General features: G+C 36.8%; 1 protein-coding gene across 2 annotated transcripts in view; it reads right to left on the reverse strand.

Moving 5' to 3' along the window:
• Nucleotides 1-25738, reverse strand: part of ARHGAP18 (Rho GTPase activating protein 18) — a gene marked incomplete at its 5' end in the record, with an annotated part of 169624 nt that overhangs the window by 24144 nt on the left and 119742 nt on the right. For both annotated transcript variants that reach the window (XM_081296653.1, XM_081296654.1), the window contains 6 exons: nt 1943-2020; nt 6284-6375; nt 9215-9380; nt 16171-16337; nt 21290-21353; nt 25165-25400. In XM_081296653.1, coding sequence (XP_081152779.1) covers nt 1943-2020; nt 6284-6375; nt 9215-9380; nt 16171-16337; nt 21290-21353; nt 25165-25400 — 803 coding nt within the window. The remainder of the gene's footprint in view (nt 1-1942; nt 2021-6283; nt 6376-9214; nt 9381-16170; nt 16338-21289; nt 21354-25164; nt 25401-25738) is intronic.

A 25738-nucleotide genomic window follows, 5' to 3' on the forward strand; every position in this document is an offset into this window, starting at 1 on the left:
CTGTCAAAGTTTGTTACTTCTTTCTATTAGGTGAAACCAGTTTCCCAAGATGGTTTTTATTTTCCTTGTAAGGTGACTTTTATCACATTATCTCTTCCCAACAGAACCCCATCCTCTACCTTCGTTATTTTTATAATTAGTGAAAAGCATGCAAGTAAAGTTAGAAATGGAGAGGTGAGGGCAGAGAGAGAGAAGGAAAAGAGAAAACAGAAAAAGGAGAGAGGATAAGGAAAAGAGGAAGAACCAGTAAGGCAGGGAAGAAAAGAGAAAAGCAAAAATTTTTCTTCTTATCGTTAAATTATTTGTAATGGACCAGCTGCTGCATAATCTGGTGGATGACAAGAGGCTGGGTTAACCTAGCTGAATCCACTTAATTGGACGTTGTAGAAATTACATCTAGTTGTCTTTTCTGCCAGCCTTCCCATCACAAAGTAAAATCCACATATTCACTATTCCGTACTAAAGTCAACCTGTCTTGGATCCTGTGGGGTTGCCATCATGCTGTGCTCATGAGGGCCCAAAGGCTTTGAACTGTCAACTGAGAAGCACTACTTGTGCTGACATAAGTAATATGAAGCCACATTACCTGTTTCCATTCCTTTGTAAGAGAACCCATTTCTTAAGAGCTGATCCCTGAATCACCCACAATGCCCATGGTGAACTCGCCGTAGATGTTCATAAATGCAGAAAGACATCGGCAAGTTATCAAACTTAAACAAGGCAAAGCATTTCCAGGGACCTCTATGTACCAGACATCAAACCCAGGGGACACAAGCTGAAATTTGTCAGCAGGGTATGTCACATTACTGGAATCCTATTAAAATGAGATCACTGTGTAGGAAGAGCCAAGTTGGCTGAATCTAGTGTTTTGGAATAAGGAAACTTATCACTAGGTGATGCAAACTGTAGAATACATGCATAGTAATTCCAAATCCTAGTAGCACCAAAGCCCAGCAATGACAAGCAACGGCAGCATGCACCCACTGAGCATCATCTCATCCTAGTCAGCTCTGAAGTTTTCAAATAGAATAATATGACTTAAGGAAATGAACAGAGAAGATCTCTTCCCTTGATCTTATTTACTCTTGGAGTTTCAAATTCAGTCAGACAATATCTAGCATGTGAGCAGTTTCTTTGTGCTATCTCAGTTTAGAGCCAAAGCTGAATTTGAAAGATAGGGTAAAAGAGATAGTAAAGGACTGCTAACCAAACATTTCTGCCAGGTGAATTTTCTAGACGTAGTTATAGTTCCAAAGGAACTCCCTTTAAAACGCATGTCTTGTGGGAGACATTATGTAGTACACCCTGCCTGCAGGGTCATTCCATATCTATTGTGCAATCACTGGAAGTTTTATCCCCCAGAACAGGAGTTGGAGCACAGAGTTGAAAGCAGGAGGGTGCACAGGACCCAGAGGAAACAAGAAAAGGTAAGGGCAAAGGGGGACCCAAACTAGGAAGTCTGGGAATCCCCTCGCCTCTTTCACCAGCCAGACTTGCATCAGCTGGCCACAGAAAGAAAAGGAACTGTGACAATTGGGAGTGTGGTTGGGACACTCATTCTGCCAGCTCGCCAACACTAACAAAGTATGGGGACTATTGTCAAGGGCCGTACTCTGCCAGAGTCTTATGTTCCTGTAAAAATAAAAACTCAGTTGCTATTGCTCATCCTGATAAACCTATCACCATAACCCCCTATTAATATTTTGAGTCATCATGTTCTCTTTAGACTAGTGTTATTAATATGGCAATTTTGAAAAATAAAAACTTAAAAGAGAAGGGATTGTAGAAAACCTAAATATAAATTGAAGTGTTAAGATGTTTTATTGTTTTATTTTATCCACTTTGTTAACAATAAGGGGTGGGAGGACAAGTTGGCTTTAAAATGCAAAAGTATGATTAAACAATAAAATTGTACATTAACAGAGCCAAAAGGTTACATTACCTTGATTCTAATGGCAGCTCCAGGTATTCGTAAGAGGCCTTCAGTTTCCAAACCTCCCTCTTCAATTTGAGAAATCAGCTGTGTATAAACAGAAAAACATGCTGATTTTGATATCTGTAACAGGTACATTTTAACATCTGTTTCATATATAAATAAATGAAAGCTGATTGCAATGACATGTACACTGGATTTTATGAGGTTTTGAATGCTAAAGCACCACCACAATTCAAAACAATAAGTCCAAGAACTAGTTATAATTTAGAAAAAGTTGGCTCTGGTTTTACTTTGCAACAGAAGTGTATAATTTCGCACAACAGCTGTGGTAATCCAAACAGAGAACGAAGATGTTCTTTGTTTAAAAGCAACCAAGAACATCCATTTCTTCTGTTTTTCCAGCAACATATTCTGAAATAAAATAAATTCTATGAAATTCTAGTATCTGCACAATGACATCACATTTTTAGTTTGTTCCAAGAAAGAATTACTTACAATATGAAGAAAAAAATTTGTTTGCTAATATTTATTTTTAAGTCTTTGATGATAAACTTGAATGTTCTTAAACAGGACTTTTAAATCAAACCAATGGCCAATGACTACACATAGCTCTCTCTTCTGGAACCCACAAATAAAGTCTTTTTGTTTTCTTTCTAAGGATGAAAGCCAGGTCCTCCCACATGCTAGGCAAGTGCTCTCTACCACTGAGTTATATCCCTAGTCCTTTCTGAGACAGGGTCTCACTGACTTGCCCAGGCTGGCCTCAAACTAGCAATTTGTTGTCTCAGATTCCAAGTAATTGGGATTGCAGGCAAGTACCTCTGCTCCCAGCCCTTATTTTTAAAACTATAAGCCAAAAACTCATTAAAGTAAGGCAAATGTGGGAAGTTATGGTGACAAACTATTGAAAGCTACAAAGAAGACAAGAGTGGTCAGTTTCTTGGTAGGGTGATCTTCCAACTGGAAAACTAGAACCCATATTTCCTGGGCAGCACACAAATTGTTGATGGAGGTATTCTGTTATTTTTAAGGAAATCGATTCCACATCCTTAGTTTAAATACAATGCATTTATTAGCATTCTATAGGTTTCCCTTCCTACAACCTACCCACTTTCCCCATTAGCCTTCTCTTACTTCATCAGACAGAACTAGTCTGCCTCATGTGTAATCTCAGAATAACATTCTCAGCATATCCTAAGGCATAAAATCTTCCAGAGTACAAAAGAATGTTTTTCAGGGAAGACTCCTTTAATCATTAACCAAGGTGCCATAAGCCACATAGACCTGTTTTTCTCTTGTATATAAAAAGTGCCTCTTAAGAACCAAACTAGCTGTCATAAAAGAGCTCCTTTGACCTGAAATCAGTTCTATTAGGGTATGTGAACACTGGAAGCAATGGCAATTTTTCTTTAATGACATCACCTCTTCTATCCTTGGGCTAGGTGGTGGCTAAAGGATGCTCTGATTTTTAGGGAGCTGGGTTAAGAATTAACCATAGAATAGTCACAAAATTCTCCTAAGGATTTATTACTAGATGAAGTATCTTTGACCAGTTGAAGTAGTATGCGATTTTTTAAAAATTAAACCAGAAAATTTTTCAAAACCACATTGTTCAATGGATAGAAACTAAAAAAAAAAAAGATTAATAAAGTATTTAAAACCAGATTTAAAATTTTCAATAAATAGTTTTCATTTTATTTCACCTTGTAAAATTAACAATAAAACAAAATCATGTTAGATTCTGAAGCAAATTAGTTTTTAGTTTCTACTAAAAGCATAGTTTCTATGCTTTCTCACTTTCATTAAATTCACAAAAAAATTGATCATGACTTCTAAATAACTAAATGAGAGCAACATCTGAATTTTCAATATTCTAGACTTTTTTATTCTCAAAAACTGAATTCCCACATCTGACAGAATCATATGTGTATACAATCTGAATTTCATATTTTCATATTTCTCACTTTGAAAATCACTCTTTTTCACCATCGCATATTACATTATTAAAATATACTATTTTGCCTTCCTTTTAATTTTCAAGACTTAAAATAGATAGAAAATTATACTGATTTATATAGTGAATATGCTAGTTTTAAAAATTTATCTCATGTTCTATAATTTATCAGTAATTCACAGCATTTCTCAAAATAGATAGTATAGATTTATGTTAACTGAAAAATGAACTCAGGCTTTTTTGACACAAAGTATGCCTAGTACGGCCTATTAGTTTGTCAGTAAGAACACTGGATCTGCTAACTAGATTATAAAGTGGACTTTTTCCATTAAATTAAAATTAACAACATTTTATTTTTCAACTCCTTATGAGAATATCGTTTAAACCAAGTGCCTCTGAGGAAAAAATAAATACCAGATAACAACTCAATGGTAGTGGATACGCTCTGCTAGTGGCCTTTTTTGGGGTATATTTCCTCAAACATTAAAAGTATAATCCTCTGAAGATTGGTAATGAATCTCTTTGTAGATCGGTGGTTTCTATTTCTTTCCTTTTACAAAACAGAGGGAAGACCCAATTGAGTTGTCCAGCTGATGAATCCAAAGGCACTTCAAGACAGACCACTGTGATTTGCTGCTTACTGTTCAGAGGGGACACAAGCAGATGAGTGTTACCTACAAGCAAACTCTTCATATGAATAAAAAGCTTGGAGCTATACCAATACTTCATACTAGCAGGCTGCCAGAGTCTAGAGAATGTTGAAGAGAAAATAATGAAAAGTAACTAAATAAACTTAAACAACAATGACAACAAAATAGTGTCAAGAGAAATGACAAAGGGAGATTTTTCTCGAGGGACCGGATACCATTCTCAGCCTGGTGAGGAAGCATCATCGAACCTTATGAAAACCTAGGCTCACAGAACTTCCCTGGTATGATGATGTCTTTGTGTGTCCACGTGGCTACAGTGTCCATTTATTCAGTCAGACATCAGTCAAGATGTTGCAGGGATAGGATTTTCTCAGATGCTATTAACATTTAAATCATAGTTTGAGTAAAGCAAATAACACTCCAGAAATTGAAGGGCCTTACCCAATCAATCGAAGGCCTAAAGGCAAAACCTGGGATATTCCAAAAAAGAAGTTCTGCCTCAAGACTGAAGCATGAACTCTCACCCCAGGGTCCAGACCATTTGCTCCACATCTGAGGCTTGCTAGCACCCATACCTAGTTGAGAAAATTCTTCAAAGTAATTCACTTCTTATCTTTCTGCATGAATCCCAATGGTTCTGTTTCTCTGCAGAGCCTTGGCTAACATACCTAGGAAGCATGCTGCCGAGATTCCCGTTCTGAGAAGCCATTTGTCTATAACGACTTACATCTTTTCTTGAGACCAAAAGAATTTGTCAGTAACCTGTATTTGTTACCCGCTTTCTATTAATCACAGGAAGCATTGACCACTATTCATACAGATACAGGTTCTATAGGCAGTGGCTGTCAGAAGCTGATGAGTAGGATAAACCGCACAACAATGTTCATCAGGAGAGACAGAGATACACAGGTTTGGTGTAATGGCAAACAAGAGCAGTAAAGGTCACAATGCTAGTCGGTAAGACAGGGAAATGACCAATTTGGCATAGACTAAGTGCCAAGATTAAGCCTTAGGTTTGGATGAGTCTGTTGGCCTAGTCAACTGTGAAACCATTTCTCCTGCCCCTAGAGATTTCAGAAACTCATATGCCTGGACTGTTGCAAAGTATCCATAACGTGGGTTGTCCACAACTGATCCAATCTGCCTTCTTCAGTGTATGCTTCCTAGCTTTTATCAAATGTAATCTGTGCTTCAGGAGCAATGATGGCTCAGAGGTTGGGCTGGAATTTTTTATTGCTATAGATAATCCCCTTATGAATAATTGAGTGTTGACTACCCAAGTGATTTGATAGTTTAGCGATCATTTTCTAATTCTACTTTATGGTTTCTTTGCCTACTTTGGACATAGGCACTGGTAAATTAAATCGGACATCCTCACTGTAAATAGGAAAGCTTGGGAAGTACATACAGGCATGAAATATTCATGAAGATTCAATTCCCTAGAAATTTATAAGCAGTTCTCACTCCTATGTATTATAGAATTGAAATCTCAATTATACAAAGCCAGCTAATATAAGACAGGAAAATGATGCCTGATGATCACAGTTACAGTAATAACACAGAAAGCATCACCATGAAATAAAAATTATGAGCCCTCGAAACAAATTTGCTTCCTGAATAGAAAATCCAAGTACCACAAAGTAAAAGAGACTATCAATTGAAACTATAGTATATAGTATAATAGTATGAGTACCAAAAAAAAAAAAAAAAAAAAAAAAAAAAAAAAAAAAAAGGCCTACTTACTTTTTGAAAGATCAAGGGTATTCGAGTTCCCGGCACTTTTCTCTGATCTTGTTCTAACAACGTGGCCAGTGGAACACCAAAAAGACCAGAATCTGCAACAAGAAAACAAAATGTCTTTGTTTCCATCAATTGACTAATAATAATAAATACAAAAAAAAATGCTAAGGCATAAGATTTCTGACACTGTCATTCAATTAGACAACTATTTGTTGAGTACCTACTAGGAAAAGGACAAAACTTGGCCGGCCATTAGGTATAAATAGGTCAATAAAAAAACTGACCCTGCCTTATGGAGAAATACAGCAACAAACAATGTGTTAGCTTGTTGTTACTGTGACAAAATGCCTGAGACAAAAAACCTACAGGAGGAAAGATTTATTTGGCTCATAGTTTCAAAATTTCAGTCCATGGTCAGCTAGCATCATGGCATAAGGACAAGGTAGAACATAACTCTCACCTTATGATGGCCAGAAAACAAAGAGTGGAATATGGGACAAGATATAGTCCCCAAGGGCAGAACCCTAAGGCACACCTCACTCCCTTCAACTAGGCCCAGCCTCTGAAATTTCCGTCACATCTCAATAGTCCATTAAATTGTGAATCCATCAACGGATTAATCCATAAAGTCAGAACCCTCATGATCTATTTACTGCCCCAAAGCCCCAGCTATGAACATTGTAGCACTGGGAAACAAGTCTTGAGCTAACACATGTGCCCTTAGGGGATGTTCCATATCCAACCAGAACACTAAAGATTGCAAAAAAATCACTGAAATAATTAGTAAAGGGAAAACTGCTACAAAAGGAAAAACAGACTCCTGTAAGAACATATAAATATTCAAACAATTTACTAAAGTTCAATCAAATTAAAAGTTATGGCTGAAAACCAAGTATTACTCATCTCTTCTAAATTGACATTTAACATTCTACAAAACAGCTAAGTATCAATAAATGCCATTTTGAGAAATAAGCCAATTTTATGATCCTATTCTACAAATGCTTCCACTTTAAAAAAAAACAGTAGATATTTGGTATTCTTAATTTTAAATCTGTAGGGTTTTTTTTTTTAAAAAAATAGTAATCATTCCAGAAGAAATGATAGTAATTTACAAAAATTATAAATGATATTATCTATCATATGCCTTGAGTTTGGTAGAGCATAGTTCCTACCCAGAACCTCCACCTCATCCCCATCACTAAGTGGAGAATTACCACAGACGAGATAGCACTTCCTTTATGGCACACATTAGAGGAAATAAAAATCATTGGTGAACATGAAGAAGGGAGTGACCTTGTAACCCGAGGACAGACATTGGACACTAAGATGCCACTCACAAGAATTCTAGTAACACAAGAAGTAACTTTTCAGTTTGAGGAATTAAGAAAAAATGTAACTGAAGAATGCCAAGTGTCTAGTATATAGTGTAAACAGCTTAGATAAGCGATGAAGATTATTTTTTAGCTGGGTGTGGTGGCATACACCTGTAATTCCAGCAACTTAAGAGGCTGAGGCAGGAAAATCACAAATTTGAGGCCAGTCTCAGCACTTAAATGAAGAGGGCTGGGATGTAGCTCAGTGGTACAGTGCTCCTGGGTTCACTGAAACACCAAAAAGACCATAATCTGCAACAAGAATTTTTTTTTTTTTTCAATACTGGAATTTCTACTGTTCCACTGAAACTGTGATAGCTTTAATAAGAGCAGTACTTCTCTGCTAGAATGGAATCCTTAAAAACACAAACATAAAAATCATGAGGACTAGGTTTCAGTTATTTAAATTATATTTCTATCTTTTAATTGCAGGTTTTGTGATGAGATTCTAGAAAAGCAATTGAAGTCTTCTTTCTCCATAAGACACTCGTGAAAAAAAAAAAAAAAAAAAGAGCACCTTTTAACCCAAAAATTCACCATTCCAAGCCTCAAGCTAGAAGATTCCTAGGAACTGAACACGGAATGCAGTCCACCGTGGGTCCACTAGGACAGAGGATCTGAGGGAAAGACATTTCAGTCCTACAGAGAAACTGCCGCTAATATTTAAACCAGGTGACTACTTGCCTTGGCTAATGTTACCATAGCAACTCATAGTCCTCATTCATGGTGTCCCTTTAGGAGGCACCTTTCAGGTTAAACAAGAGGACAAAGAGTCCTACACCGCAAAGCTTTGACAGTAGAGAATTATCTGGATTTCCAGACCAATAAAACCCCAGAGGAACAAAAACCAAAGACGTATTCATTCTTTATCATGCTACAAAATATAAATTCTATTTCTGTAGGTAAAGCAAGCTGCTTACAAAAGAAAAACTACACATATATAGGATTAGTATCATCTAGGGGTACTGTATGTATGTCACAATGACATTTTCTTAATAGGATAAGAAATATTTTCAAAATGTAGTTACAACTCTCATGTAAGTGAACAAAGGGACAAAATACTAACTACCCCAGTATTTTCTAGCCAGTGATAAGCGAGAGTCATAATTTAGGACCAACCAGCTCAAAGTCATTTTTCAAGATCTGAATTTGAAAACAAATATGTTTTTTTTTTAAAAATACAGTTTTTTATATTTTATTTTATTTTATTTTAATTTTTTTTATTGGTTGTTCACAACATTACAAAGCTCTTGACATATCATATTTCATACATTAGATTGAAGTGGGTTATGAAGTTTTCAAAGGAGAAAGCATAAAGTTATGATTCTTTGATTCACAGTTTCCTTCCGTAGGAATTATTTGATTATGCCTTTATTTTCTATAGTCTCTAAGACACAGTATATTTTTATCAAGTTACTCAATTTTTGAAGGCAATGTTTTAGAATCTGAACTCCAGATGTATTTGCAGATGTTGCTTTGATACCTGCCACAAGAATACTGCTAAAAAATCCATTTTGATGCTTTAAAAGTCAATCTAACTTTTTTTTTATTTGAAGGTTACCTTTTGTTTTGATTTTCGCAGCTTTCTGTTGTTTCAGCTCGACACCCAATACATCATAGAGAGCGGTCAGCTCAATCAGGGCTAAATGGCAAACTTTCTTCATGTCCTGGGGTGCAAGGTCACCAACCTTTGTGGTGCCCGTTTTATCTTTTGGCAATCTGAAATCCTAAAATAAACACCATTAATATAGTGAAAGCTTACAGTATCTAACCATTTTTGTAATGCAGAAAGAAAAAAAAATCATAACTCTATAAAGAAGTTACACTCAGATTAAATGACAAGGAAAGCCATGATAGAATTTTCCTAGTCAGAATGCAGAGTGAGTGATCCTGTCAAAAGGGTGTGGAAGTTCCAGAATCTGACAAGTGAATGAGATCATGTACTGGGAGGGCTCCTATCAATACTACAGATCAAGAGAGTAAGCTCAGAAGAGCAAATGACTACCAGTTAGTGGTTCTTTAAGAACCAAAGATTAATCAAGCATATGCCTGTAATCCCCCAAAACTCGGGAGACTGAGGCAGGAAGATGGAATGTTTGAGGCCAGCCTGGGCAACTTAGTGAGATCCCGTCTCAAAAAATCAAATAAAAAGGGCTGGTGGTAGTATACCTTGAGTTAATCCCCAGTACCACCCAGACCAAAGCAAAATTGGAAGTTGGGGGATAATCAATGGGGTGGGGGTGGAAGAGGAGGAATTACATGATATGATATGAGGATACATAGGAAGAAGAGAAATAGCAGCATGAGTGTGTGCTTAGAATGTGCCAGGTACCCTTCACATACATTGTGTATCTTCTGTAAGGAAAAACATGGTAAGGTTGGTAAAGGCTACGGGGCGCGGGATAGCAGCTGGCATGAACTTTAAAGACAGGGCCTGCCAGTCATCCAGCTGCTTACCAGATATGCAATTTGGCAATTGCTTAATCTTTCTTTCTGCAAAATGGGAGGAGAGGGAAGAGAGAAAGGAGGAGGAGAAAAAGAAGGAAGCCACCTAATTTAAAGTGCTGTTGTGAGGTTTAAATGTCACCACTTCCCATCGACTTTTATGTGGTTGCTCTTATTAGTTATCATTATTACTTTCACAGCTGAATACACCAAAATGGAGAGGTGCCACTCAGGACCACAAGCAAGTCAGTGATATTAGCTGTTTTATGCATTTCTCTTATATCATCTAGTACTCTTAACATTAAACTCATTATATATAAGAAAACAAGCCACAAGAGGAAGAAAAAGAATTTCTTTAGCATATTTAATACATGCTGCCCTGTTTGCTGACTAAACCAATGATCATTTTCTAGCAGTCTGATAAAAAAGGCTTTCATTAGATGACATCGTTGAGGTTTACCCTTGCCTTCTTCATTTAATTGCCAAAGATGTTCAGTTGATTCCCTTTTATTCTCTCTGCTGATTTTTGTCATTAACATCTCATGGCCTAAATATTAATATAAGCAGCAGGTTAAAGCATGGTATCATGCAGGTCCTCAATACTCTTTTCAAGAGGTTTAGAGGTCAAACTTATTAATTCAAAAGTTGTCAATTTTTATAATAATTAATATTAGTTGAATGATTAATTTTAATATTAAGACACTGTTTTGCCTCTCCTGCTTTCATTTTCTCCTGAGTGCACAGAGAAATTTTCCTATGGTAAACTATGTGGACCATTGCAACAGATAATGCAGGAGGAGCTGACCTACTAAGGCCAAATATTAGAGATGTGCTAAAATTAAAACTATGCCACACTTCTCAATTTTTAGTTCTAAAAAAACAAGGCTGTTTTCCATTTTTAAAAGGGCTTTTATGTTAATGGTAGCAATTACTTTAAACAGACTGTGTGTGGCACTAGGGATTAAACCTGGGGGTGCTTTCTCACTGAGCTACAATCCAGACCTTTTTTTTTTTTTTTTTTTTTTTTTTTGAGACAGTGTCTTGCTAAGTTACCAAGACCAGTCTTGAACTTGCAATCCTTTTGCCTCAGCCTCCTGAGCCACTGGGATTCCAGGTGTGTGCATGCTACTATGTCCAGCTAATTTATTTATTGTCATTATTATTGTTATTGCTGTTGTTTTATTATTTTGTGCCACAGATTGAACCTAGGCCTCAAATATGCTAAGCCTATAATTTACCACTAAGTTACACACCCAGCTCCTTAATTTAAGTTTGATATAAACATCCATAGGTGCAACCCACATAAACAAAACCTCTTTGAGGGCCTCAATAATTTTTAACAGTGGCGAGACCACAATTTTTGAGGGTTACACTATTTCCTGAAATCTATGGCCAATGTCGTTCAAGCAAACTCAACTCTGAGAGCCTTAAAAAAAAAAAAAATCCACTAAAAAGAGAAAAGGTCTCTCTCTTAGCTTTGAGTAATCTATTTTTGTCCTATGAAAATATTGAGTAAAATAAGAACAGACCTCATGGAAGATGGAGCCTAACTGAATTCCCAGCACTGATGTGGAAGGCCTCCATAGTGCTGGGCACAGTGGGCAAGTATGTGGAGCTGGGCACAGGGGGCAAATCTGTTTCCATGGCTTACTAGCTATGTGACCTCGGGCAAATACCACCACTTCTGTGCCTCAGCCTCTTTACCTGCAAGATGGAATAATGCCACGTTCCACCATATAAAGCTATGGTGAGGCACTCATGGCATATAACAAGCACTCAAAAAGGGTTAAGTATTACCACTGTGTATTTCTTCATAGAACTTTTTAAATAATGTCCACGTTTCATGATTTTCCATTAAGAAAAAAATGACAAGATTCATATTTACTTTTTACTACATTCTGCCAAAGTCTCAAAAGGGTAAGAATGACTATGGCGGTGTTGTAGGTATGGAAAATGAGGCCTGGTGGAAAGGGTTAAATGTGGCCACATGGTCAGTGACAAAATTACAGATGCAAATTCAGATCTCCTCAATCCCAAATTCATTAAATCCAGTCCTCCCAGCCCCATTCACCTGGCAGGCAGAGGGCAGAAAGCAGCAGGCAGGAGGAAATCTAGGTTGGCAGGTGTTGATGTCGGACTGGGAGCCCCCCAAGGACAGGAGCTACATCTTAATCACCTCTTATAACCCTGTTGTATCATAGACCTGGCACATTTCAGGAGCCCTGCCACTAGTCTAACAAATGAAGACACTCGCACTACAGAAAGAAAAGCATATACTCAAACACCACACCAATGTTTTGATATTCTGATTTTGCAATTTTTACTAAGCTTTACTTTTTAAATTACACAAAACTTGTCACATTTTTCTCATACACGGCCCTATATTTATGCTAATGACTTTGTTTTCTGAAGGGCTGAGCCAACCATATTTACCAACCGTTTACACATTTTTAAAAAGTCCTAAATGTTTCATTAAAATCAGTTGTTTTGGGGCTAATAAGCCAAACACATGTAATATAATTATTGAAGTACTACCCAAGGTAAATGTTTAGAGAAACCTGAAATATTATTAGTTCAAACATTTGATTTACCTAGCAATATATGTCATGAGCTTATTTATTTATTTAAACATTGTACTTAATGAAGGAGTTAGTTCTTTACCCCAATGTTTAATTCATAGCAGCTGCTTTAAATATTTATGAAGTTTCCTGTCATTTTTGTTTAGTTAATAGACTAGATGGCTGAGTTCCTTGGTTAAGAGAAGACAGTAGAATTTCAGCAACAGAAAAGTCCTCTACCTTTGAAAACTGTGCTTAAAGCAAAGAATTAAATAAAATTTTTCAAAAAATATAAGGTCCCTGGTTCCCTGTGTTTCATAAATTAGCTAGGGAGAGCTCCCTGATGCTCCCCCTCCTTTATAGGCCTTGCCATACAAGGTAGCCTGCAGGCATTTCATCAGTAATGATGAACTTGACTTTCCTACTCCTCAGTCTAGCTTCAGCTCGGAAAGGAAAGCAAGAGAAAAGTGTCAAAAGCTTAGTCACCAAAGTCAAGCCTTAGCATGCCTTGTAACCTAACTGGTTTTCTCAAGTGGAAAATAGGGACAATGCTTAACCTCACAAAGATCTTTTGATAGAGGAATGAAATAATTGCAGAGCATAATTCCTGATATATACTATGTAGTACCTAAATTGTCAAACTACAGCATCTAAAAGGTTATAAAACCTGATCTTCAAAATTTAAGAGCAGAAATCTGAATCTACTGAGAGATCATAAAGAATTAAAACAAAGCCTGCTCAGTGCTTTAAGAAAAAGGAAGTGCATATGAAATGCGGTCACAACAGGATAGTGTATTACATAAAGCCTACTGCTTATTTACAGACTCGGGAAAGCAAGGAGTAAAAATGGAACTTAAGGTTTGTTTCTGCTCAGACACCTGCTTCTGAGTAGTGATTATAAATATTCACTCCATCAACCACGCTAAAGACTCGAAGAAACTTTACAATATACCTAGGTCTTCTGGAAGGCATGCAGAATTTTAAAATATGGTTGTAGAAATAAAAAGATGCATGTAGGTAAAAACAAAGCCAGACAAATTAGTAACATCAAATGCAAGTTAATGATAGTATATCAGTAGATTTCAAGTAATATATGTAACATAAGTTCATGGTCAGGAAAGACTTAACAAGAAGCATAGGTATAGAGGTAGGCTCTAAGGAACAGAAGGTGGTTTCCTTGGCAAATATAGAACATAGAAAAAGAAATGTCATTCTTAAACCTGGGGCATGACATGCACAAAATCAATATGGTAAGTGAACACAAATTAGTTTGTAAAACAGAATAAAATGGTAGAGCAAGTCTTGTTTTGAAACTTTGGGCAGAGATTTTATCTTATTCCATTGTTGTAGTCAACAATATCTTCATTCTGTTTAGATTATGCTAACCTTATCTTGTATTGTTATTGATGGCAGTGTTAGCAATCGCTATTCTTTGCATTAATGTGAAATAAAGGAGATGAGTCTTTAAGTGACGTTCTAAATATGTCACCTGCCATTTCCTGAGAACCACAATTGTCAGCATGAAAGATACAGATGTTATCCTGCTGTCTGAAAAGCCTTGAAAATGAGGACCAACCCAGAGACAAATACGCCTTGAGTTCCAGTCATAGACAGGAAAATGTGTTTCTACGAAATGAAATTGGGGTTCTCGATGAAAAACACAATATTAGGTCTGGAGTACAAAAATGTGCCATATAAGCCTGGGAAACTTTATCTAGGATCACATCAAATATGTATGAATCCATGAGTTAAGATGCTATTCTTATAAAACAAACACAAATGGTAATTGATTGCTGGGGAAAAATGCTAGGGAATCAAAAAATTTTGAAAACTGGTAAATACATGGAGAAAGTAACCATTTCAAAAAAGTTTTTCTTAAAAGAAACACCCAAAGTAATAAAGCAAAGACAGATGAAAATATTGGAACATCAGCATTTTCCAACCATGAATAAACTGTATTATTGACAGCAGCTGTTAATTTCACCAACAAAAGACAACCAGATTCTGTGCGCCTGCTGAAAACAGGTAACCACATATCTGAAGTAGTCTCAACAGAGAAGTTGAACCTTAGACCAATACGTTTAGAGTCAATTATAAAAACAATGGAAGATGTTAAATTGTACCATAGGGATAGGATTAGTCACAAGGAGAAATTCTCTATAACTTAACAACCAGGTGTCTTCAACAAATACATTTTGAGGCAAGGGGAGAGAGTAGGAGGTATGGAAAGACAGAAAGAAAGAACAAAAGAGGACACAGAAAGGTGAGAGACAAAGGAAAATAGGAGAAAGAAAACAGAGGAAGGATGAGAGGAATAGAGGGACAGGGGGAGAAAGAGGAATATGGGGAAGAGAAAAATGAAGACCTTGGTTCCTGGTCCTCAAACAAACTCTACAAAAAGATCAAATTTCAAATTGTTGGGCTGGCTCAGAGGTAGAGAGCTTGACTACCATGTGTGAGGCACTGGGTTCAGTTCTCAGCACATCGAAAAATAAAAAGTCATTATGTACAACCATGACTTATATTTATTTATAAAATCCAAATTATCAAATTTCATGAACACTGTTCTAGAGATTTGAAATTAATAATTGTCAGGGTTTTTAACACATGGCAACATGAACATGTGTTTTAAAATGTTTAAACTTTATCAACACAAATATTGACAATATAATTCAGATATGGTTCACAAAATAACACAGAATAGACAACTAGATAAGGATATGGCTAGATCAGGATTGACCCTGGACCAATAAATGTTGGGGCTGGGAGATGACTAGGATTCATTTTATTATTCCTTTTAATTGCATGTGTAAAATTTGAATAACTACTTGTATACATGTATATATACTTATATACACACACAATCTACATACATACACATAGATAGATAGATGTGCATGTGGACATATGTATTCAGTAGCAAAGAGAACACTCTACACAGAGAACTGGGATTCTAAATATAATCTACTGCTAAAAGGAACCAGAGCTTTTTGAAGACGTGACTACTTTCAAGTCTAAGGGGAAAAAATTACAAGGTGATCATAGAACATTTTGTCCAGAAAGTTAAGGAAACAGACAAAAAATCAGAAAACTGCTCTGGGCTCTTCAAAAATGTTAACGGAAAAGAAGGGGAACTACCTCAATTCAAGAGAACTGGAAAGATGAAACAACCAACACAAAAATATCCCTTGTTCAAATTCTAATGGGTATGGAGAAAGGGAAAGCTATCAAGGATAATCTTGTAGCAACTAGAGAAATATTAATATGACTCTCTATTAAATATAGCTCTCTTCAGTGTTCAGTTTAAGTACTGTAGCTGTTCTGTATGTCCTTGATAATCTCAAGGCATACATAGATAAAGATACAGGAAAGGCTATATATTAATAAGGGTCGACTATCAATGAAGAGCAGGGTGCTGCTGTATCATGCTTTCAACTTAGCCCTGGGTTCTAAATTTTCATAAGAATCTGATAAAAATGTTTCTATTAGTAACATCTGGACACGTGCTACTTACAGGTAATGAGGCATCATTGCTTTCACTCTTCTGAGTTTTCTCCTCTTTCTGGTTGACCGCTTGCTCAGCAAATGACACCTCCAGGTTGATGTCTGTTGCAGAGGCAGGTGTGTCCTCAGGCACTGGGAGCATCAGCTCTTTATCACTAAGGGGGGTAGATGCCTGGTCTGGGGGAGGGGAGGACCCAAATCATATACTTGCTTTATTTTTTTTTTTTTAACTTCCAATACATTAACTACTTAAAAATCTTTGAGAACATTACTATTTTCTCTCCTCAAGAATTAAATATTGGGGCCGAGGCTGTAGCTCAGAGGTACAGCGCTTGCCTGGCCCATGAGACGTGCTGGGTTCGATCCTCAGCACCACATAAAAATAAAATAAAGGCATGTGTCCAACAACTAAAAAAAAAAATTAAATATTATTTTCATGGTAAAAAGTATACTCAAGGAATCCTATCAAGAGGTCAAGGGAGACAGAAGATAGGGATAACTGGGAACTATGGTCCAATTGTGGAATATTTGAGAACATAGCTCTTAGATGGGATCAAAATACAAAATGCAGCTGGGAGATATCAAACTCTTGATGAAAAATCTCACAAACTTAATAGTTGCCATGTTATTTTATTCTACACTGAGGAATTAAAATCAAAAGAGGTCAGAAGAGTTGTAATCTCTCAGAATTAGCATTTAATTTCATCACATTAGAAGAGATTCCTGGAATAAACCTGTTCCACACCCTGCTTTTTCTTTCTGGAATGTTACCTATCATAGTAGAAATTCCAAAATAAAGAGCTAATGCCAAAAACTCACTGTGGCAGACAGTTACCTGGAGGTAACTGGTACAGGAACCAACAGGTTTTCAGCCTGATTTTATCAAAGAGCATAAAAGTTTCTACAACTATCAACCCTAGCTAAATAGGTTTAATCCATTTACATCAACATTTCAAGGATATGTAGTGTAACACATTTAACTTTGCTTTGAGGTTTTGATTTTTTTGTGTGTTTGCTGATAATCCTCCTGGAAAGAATTCACATTCAAAGCCTCTGAGGAAAACACAAGCTTTTATTTTTGTTGCTGTTCTTTTTAGATATACATGGCAGTAGATGGTATTTGACATATATACGTAGATGGAGTATGACTTACTCTAGTTAGGATCCCATTTTTGTGGTGGAACATGGTGTGGAGTTACATTGGAAAATTATGTTGGATTCATTCTACTCTTTCCTGTTCCTATTTCTGTTTCCTTCCCTTCATTCCCCTTTGCCTAATCCAAAGAACTCCTACTTTTCTCTTCCCCCAGAAAATTCAAATTTTAAGCTTTGAAGAAAATACTTCTAAATTTGACTATTTGGTACATATTTGGTTTTAACACATCTCACATTAGAAAAACCCAGGCACCAATGATGGATTGCTGACATTATCTTTGAAGAGGTTTGAATCATGATAAGAAGCTCTGAATTAAAAAATAACTTACATAGTTCATTTATAAGCTCTATACTAACATCCTCATATAGTGGCAGAACAAACTGATGGAAGACAAACTTAAAAAGATGAAAATGCATGCCATATATACATACTGGTATTAAAAGTCTACTGCTAATAAAAAACATTGCATTTATAGTCATTTTGAAAAAAACCTGTTTTAATCAAAATGAAATTAATAAATAAATACAAATCTGGTCTTATTCACTCCCATTATATAAGCAGAGTGGGCTCCTGTGCAGTCATGAGGGGATCCCAACTCAGAAAGGTTCTACCCATGGCTTAATACTCATTGTTACCACCTTGGAATCTGAATAAGCCACCTACATTTTCTGTTTGCATTGGTCCAACTGGCCCAGAGGCATCTCACAGTTAAAAAAATAAGCATTTATCTGTGTTGATTCCAAAAATAAGAATGAATTTAAAGCTAATTAATATTATTGGTGACATCTGCTACCATCTTTGTTTTTCCAGCCTGCCTGCAATAACTTTTTAAAAATTAAAATATTTGTAAGTTTTTATGGTTTCTAAAAATAGTAACAAATGCCAAAGCCCAATTCTATTTTCCCATTGGTTTATTTGGCTTTATGTGTTACTGTGAGTATGTATATTGATTTCCTAGGAAACCATTCTAAGAAAAAAAATGATTAGCTATTTTCTTAAATTAGAGACTCCCTTTCAGCAGCTGAATGTTTGTGAACAAAAATTTTAAAACTACACTTCTCAACACAATACACCCAATACAAATGGACTGTGTTAAACTCAAAAATAGGTAATTCTACTTAAATTAGAACACATTTAAAATATATGAATCTCCTCTAGAAACAAGGCAAAAAAAATAAAGTATATTAAAGACTCAGTTTTAATGGTAAGTTAAGGGAGACCTTCAGGAAAATAATTATGGTGACAATAACATCAATAATTATAGGGACACTGTTACAGGAAATGGGTAGTTAATTGGATAAGAAAAGTGATAAATTATTCTCAAAAGAGAAAATCTAAAAGAGAATATTGAAGTAGACCTTTTGGCACTCTAAAGTTCTCAAATGTAAAAAACAAAATTTCTTTAATTTATCTCCCCTGGGTTTTGAAAAGGACAATAGCACTAGGTTACAAATATTTTGCAAATCTCCCCAAAGTGTTTTAATTGTTCAAAATATTCAGAAATATCTTATTTTAAAAAAGACTCTTCTTCCATGGAAATTTAAAAAAAGAAGAAAGTATACATAATAATATGAAAGTTTTTTAAAAATTAGAAATGTAATTCCCAAATAAACAATCACTGCCTTTTCATAGAGTTGTCCGGTTTGGTTAAATTTTAGGTGAATACTTAGTGATGGATTGATTGATTTGAAATGTGAAAACCCTTGCAATCTTCATATTGACAACTTTTTAATTTGCAATAAGTATCACAGATTGAACATGTCTGAAAACCCAAGTGTAGGGAGAATACTTAAAATAGACTATGTCACCCATGCCTTTAGATCTGAACCAGAAATAGCCCTATTTTGGAACCCCAGCCACAATTTCCATGCACATCATTCTGAACCTTCTGCTGTTTACACAACACTCCTGGCTCCCTGGCTAGTGCCCAGAATAGGTGTGGTGATCACCGCTTCGTGCCATGGACAGGGGTGCACAGGTTCTGCTCTTCTTATTGGACACTCAATGCCCACTGCTTAGCATTCCAACGAAAGCACATGTAAACCAGGCAGCATGACTGAGTCCTGTTACCCTTGCCTGCTGCTGTTTAGGCTGGAAAGTGCTTATATAACAAACTTGTCTTCCAGAACTTTTGTTGATATAGCCTACATTATGATCTCTGACAATGGAGAAAAACAAAAGGCAAGGACAATATTGTCCTCGGTATCTGTTAAACAGCTGCCAGTCACTCTTCCCCAAGGCCCAAAGCACAATGACACTGGCACAAAGGTTTGTCCGTCTCTCCAGAAGACTCGGTCTTCCTGCAAGCCAGAGATGGCTATGCTGGCTGGCTTGTCATTTTGGTGTTTGCTGGTACACATACTAGAGGAAACACTAGGAATTTCATTCTGAAATAACACATAGCACTACCAAAAAAAAAAAAAAAAAAAAAAAATCACAGAATAGCGAGAAAAAGCAAGTGCATCCCCTCCCCACCCCCAGTACAGGGGATTGAACTCAGTGGTGCTTTACCATTGAGCACTTTGTACAATTTTATTCTGAAACATGGTGTCCCTAAATTTCCAAGACTGGCCTAGAACTTGGAGTCTTCTTTCTTCAGCATTCCATGTAGTTGGGATTACAGGCATATGCCACCATACCTGATGGAGCATGGGTTTTTATAGCTACAAATATGTGTGTGTACACAGACCTACACACCAGCACATGTGTGCATTTTTTTTAAGGTAGGGGTGCAGGAGAAAAGTTTTGAAAAAACATGAAAGAAAATGATGCTGGATGCTCACTATAAAATGTCTCATACAATGTAAGCCTAATGCATGATTTTTGATACCTGGTCTCACTTACTGAGGCTTGCCTCAAAATTGCAATAATCCTGCTTCAGCCTCCTGAGTAGCTAGGATGACAGCATGTGCCACCATGCCTGGCCTAATGCAGGATTTTTGTGGGAATATTAGGAACACTTCCTAGTACTAAGTTTACCTGATACCCAGTCCCCATCTCCAACAACTATTAACTGCAACACCATTAACAGTGTGAATGTCCCAGATGCTAAGACTGGAGAAAATGAAGTTTACCTTTGTGATAACAATTAAGAACTATATTTTTAAGCTTAAACCTATGACCTTAATTTAGAATACATTTCTTTTTTTGTAAACAAATGAAATAACTACGTTTTTTCTTGATAAATTCTAACGAAGCCTTAATATTTATTTTTTTCCATGCTTTGAACTTTCAACTCATATCTGAATATCCAAAGAGAAAAAGTATAAAAAAAGAGAATTATAATCAATTACTCAATCAACTAATATTTTTAAGTTTCTTTAAATTTTCTGATTAAACCATTTGAGAACAAATTTATTGGTTCTGACTTTCTAAATGTATGGCCTTGAGAAAGGGAATTCACAACTCTTAAACTCATTTTTCATTTGAGAAAACTGAGCTTAAGAGCAGTGCCTACCACCAAGTTTTTGCTCTCTTGTTTTTCTTTGTTGTTGTTGTTGTTGTTTTTGGAAGGTACTAGGGAGTGAATCCAGGGGTATTCTACAGTGAACTACATCTTTAGCTCCTTTACTAATTTTATTTTGACAAGGAGTCTCTTTAAGCTGTGGAGTCTGTCCTCAAACTTGCAATGCTCCTGCCTCAGTCTCCAGAGCATCTGGGATTACAGACATGCACCAAGGTACCTGGCCACAGAGTTCTTGAGTATATTAAATGAGGTAAACATCTCTGCACATGCTAACTGTTCAGGAACATAAATATATGAATGTAGAATCAGATTGGGATATATGTTCAAAAAAAAAAAAAAAACAACAGCCAACTATATGCTCAACTTCATATAATTATCAACCTGGAACCTAATACTAGTAATAGAATTTGCTTACTAGAATTGAAGGCAAATGTTTTAAAAGGTTGTAACTGTTTATTATCCCAATTAAAAGGAAAAAAAAAAAACAAGAGAACAGGTCCAACATACCATCTTTTCCTTGGTATTTGTTTTCATTTGTTCTGACTGACTGTGATTCAGTACCATCTGGAGCCTAAACATAGAAAACGAGCCATTTAGTCATCTCCAATTCACAACCAGAGAAAATGGGATTGTAAATAATTCTGCTACTAACCTTTAGAATGCAAGAAATGTGCACAGACTTATAACAGTCACCATGGTGGGGGGAACACTATGGTTATGATCAATAGGCAATCTTCCAATAAATACATGATTTCCCCCCAATTGTAGGCTGCAATAGTAAGTCTTCTGGGGAATATGGAAAGTGTCAAGGATCCCTGCTGTCAAATCATCACTATCCAGTTGGATATCCACTATCCAGACAAACCTGCTAATAATATCTATCAAGTGATAAGTAGAGAAACAAATGTAGCCTATACATACAAGGGAATATTATTTGGCAATGAAAAGAATGAAGTATTGATGCACATTTCAACGTGGATGAACCTTAAAAACCTTTTGCTAATTGAAAGGAACCAGTCACAAAAGCCCATACATTTTATGATCCCATTTGTATGCAATGTCCAGAATGAACAAACCAGAGAGATGGAAAGTAGACAAGTACTTGCCCAAGATAGGGAAGGGGACATGAAGAATGAGTGCTAGTGGGCATGAACTTTTTTTTTTTTTTAAAGAGATGATGAAAATGTATTACAGTCAATTGTGGCGATGGTAGAAAAAAAATCTGTGAATATATTAAAAATCATTGAATTGTACACTTTAATTGGGTGAATTATATGACAGGTGAATTATCTCTCCGTAATGCAAAAAAAAAATAAACAAAATAGAAGTAAAATAGAAAAATTGTTTTAAAGTAACAAATGTGAGATAAATTAAAATCAGGTTACCAAGTCGGCAAAAAGAACTAAAATGGAACTCTTTCTGTCCAGGGTTGGTGCTGTGACCCCTGAGTAATTGAGCCCTCCAAAGCTGATGGACAAGGTCAATCAGGGTTGGTCTGCTCACCAGTCAGGGTGGTAAACAGTACTTCTTCCTTTCCAGGTAAACTGAGGAGGATCTCAGAGATGAGGAAGGGGAACCTGGATCAACCATACAAAAGGGCCCGTTTGAATGAATTATTTTTAAAATGATCCTTCTATTGGATTGTATCTCTATAGTAGCCATAGTAGTCCCCGCACCACAATGTTTCACCTCAAATTATCACAGCAACAGAGGACTCCCCCTCCACATGCCTTAAAAAAATAATAAAAATACCAGGGCAGATACATATATGCCATTGGTATATTACTAAGAGACCCACATATCCAGGACAGAGATAGTGCCTCCCACGTCACATGGGCACATGGCACCACATTAGTTAGCTGTAGGACAGGGCAATAGCATTCTCTTTTCCTCTACCCCTGAGCCAGCAGAGGGCAGGCCCTCCATGACCGTGAACATAACAAGTGATTCTAATCTTGCACGTGAACGCATATTTTGGAATATGTGGTTGGAATTGTTTTCCTCAACAATTGAGGATGGCAGTACAGATGGAATTCATTTCTATATTATATTTCCTAGTGTCAGCAAGGGCTTCATGAGAAAGCATTTAAACTGGAAGAGCTGAATATGCACTGACTGAAGAAGAGAAGAACTGCAAGTGGAGACAGCTGGTCCGTGTTTGCTGGAGGGATGCAGAGCACATTTCTAATGGGTTGTGGTGTTCAATTAAAGGGATGCCTTGTAAGCGGGTATATATTATTTCAATTTGCTTGTAATATTTATCTCTTAATGAGTCTATCAGATGATACAATCCACCAATTACCTTGCATTCAAAACCATGTGGTTTAGACATTACCAGGAATTTGCTGAAAAATGCTGCTTCTAAAATCAAGTAGCAAAGTCCTCTTGGAGACTGGCAGGAATCCCACAGTATGTATTTTGCTTAGGTTCAGCTCTCGGCTCCCTCTCCCTTTTCACTTCCTCTTAGTTCCCTTAGGAGGGTCCTTTGATTGGGAAGGAAATTTCATGATACTATATTTCCTTGCCATTCATTATTTTACAGCTCGAAACCAAGTCCAGTCCTTAAGTACTAGTGGATGTCCCAAATCACCACTGGCTGGTAAATGGTGCTTAACACACATAAGTGCCTGGAGCATTCAAATGACCCCAGAATTCCTGTAAATGACTGGTTTTGATCCATAATTGACCATGCAAATAGAGTAGCAATCTGTAGCTAGAAAGGATTTCTTGGAAGAATGAAAACAAAACAAAAAAATTTACATGCCAGAAAGATACCTTAAACATGAACCCTTCCACTCCATTTGTTATGGAAAAAAATATATAATAAGGGGCTGGGGATGTGGCTCAAGTGGTAGCGCGCTCGTCTGGCGTGCGTGCGGCCCGGGTTCGATCCTCAGCACCACATACAAAGATGTTGTGTCCGCCAATAACTAAAAAATAAATATTAAAATTTATATATATATATATATATATATATATAAATAAAAGTTTTCCAGGCATGGTGGTGCATGCCTGTAATCCCAACCACTAGGGACACTGAGGCAGGAGGATCACAAGTTTAAAGCCAGCCTCAGCAACTTAGCAAGGCCCTAAGCAACTTAGCAAGATCCTGTCTCAAAATAAAATAGAAAACCAGCTGGGGATATGGCCCAATGGCTAAGGAGTCTTGGGTTCAATCTCCAGTACAAAAAACAATCACAAAATTTTCATTACCCCTCATTTATAGTATAAATAGAATCTTATATTCAGAATGCTTAATATCAGAATCATGTCTGGAAATGAAAGTTTAGCAGAACAGAGAATGGTTAAAAGCATGTACTTCAGAGTCGGACAAATTTGGATTTAGTATGTATAGGCCATTGAGCAAGTCACTTAAAGTCTATGAGCCTCAGCCATAGAACGAAAATGATAATACTTCACAGACAGCTGTAAGGATTAAATGAGATAAAGCAGGTAGAGCAATTAGCACAGTTCAACCATGGTGGCAGCAACTGTTATTGTTACTGTTATCATTACAGTCCTTGTTCCAGAATCCTTTTGTATCCCCCACCAACCACTTTACTATGTCTCCTAGGCTATTGAGGCCAGAATGTAAATCTACCATGACCCAGGAACACCATTGAGTTCAGTAGACTTTTTTTTTTTTTTTGGGGGGGGGGGGTAGTGAGACTTTCCTGATAAAAGAGAATAGTAATTTACATTCTATGCTAGCTCCTGGCTTCTTTCTGGATGAATAATAAGGAACCTGCCAACTAGCTACATTGTTTATACTGGTCCTTTTACTATACATACCTTCTCTCATGTTTCTTCATTCATCACCTCCTCAGTCACTACCAGACTTCAACATCTTCCATCAAAAATTTCCCATGTGCTAGGTTTGGGGCTAAGTGCTAGCTATAAAAGGGGTATCGTTTCACATCTCAGGATCCCTACTTTGTAATTCAGCTGCCATTAGGTCCCTCATATCTCACCTCTGTCCATCCCTAAGTGAGTCTGAAAACACAAGTTTTCCTGCAGGCACTAATAGATAAGACAGACTCCTCCACCTCCTGTTTTTCTATTGGCAACGACTAAAGGTCTGTTTGCCCAGGAAGCCTGTCCAGTCACTTCTTGTGGCACTGTAGGTACATCTAGTGCTCCAAGGACATCATCTCCCCCAAGAGGATTATCACACTGAATTTTAGTTTGCTTAGCTTTTTACGCCATGGGTGTAACTTCTAGAAGGCAGAGTACAGGCACTTTTGTTCACTTCCTGGATGGAGCTTTGGTGCCTGGTTTACAAGAAGTGCTCATTAAGGCTGTAGGCTTTGAATTAAACTAGACTGATTCAAGTGAGACCAAGCACATAATCTTTTCACTTAATATCAGAAAAGAAAACTTACTTTTTCTTTTGACTCTCTCTGTTGAGTAAATATGTCTCTGACGTCAGGAATATGATACTGTTTGTTTTTCTTCCTCAAAGTTTGGGAGACCGTCTCTACCCGTTTTTGAACAGCTGCTGCCTGGGTCCGGGTCAGTGTGGATAAAAACACCATGCTCTCTTGGGGGTCCTCAGCAGAGTCTCCAAACAGGTTAGACAGACCAGCCTCTTTGAGCCACTCTTCTTCCAATTCTCCCTCTAAGACAATGGGAGAAACCAGGTGTTATATCACAATTTATAAGAAATTCCACATTTTTTAAGCTGCTAAAAATTCCTGCTGAAACTCTTCTATTGTAACCCAACTGCAGTGCTAAGAATCATTAGCTGAAACTTGGACAACTGCCATCCACTCTGGCCACAGCGATATCAAGTTTTAGGTCGATTTCCTATATACTCAATTAAAAAAATTTTAATGACTTCACATGTAATTAACCTCTACAACTTCCCTGCAGATGAACTAGAGAGAATGATACTGTTCCCCTTCCAGAGATGAGTAAGCAAGAAAAAGATAACTTACTTCCATCAAATTACAGAGG

Source organism: Spermophilus citellus, assembly GCF_964194105.1.
Source record: "Spermophilus citellus genome assembly, chromosome: 5".
NCBI classification, from domain to species: domain Eukaryota; kingdom Metazoa; phylum Chordata; class Mammalia; order Rodentia; family Sciuridae; genus Spermophilus; species Spermophilus citellus.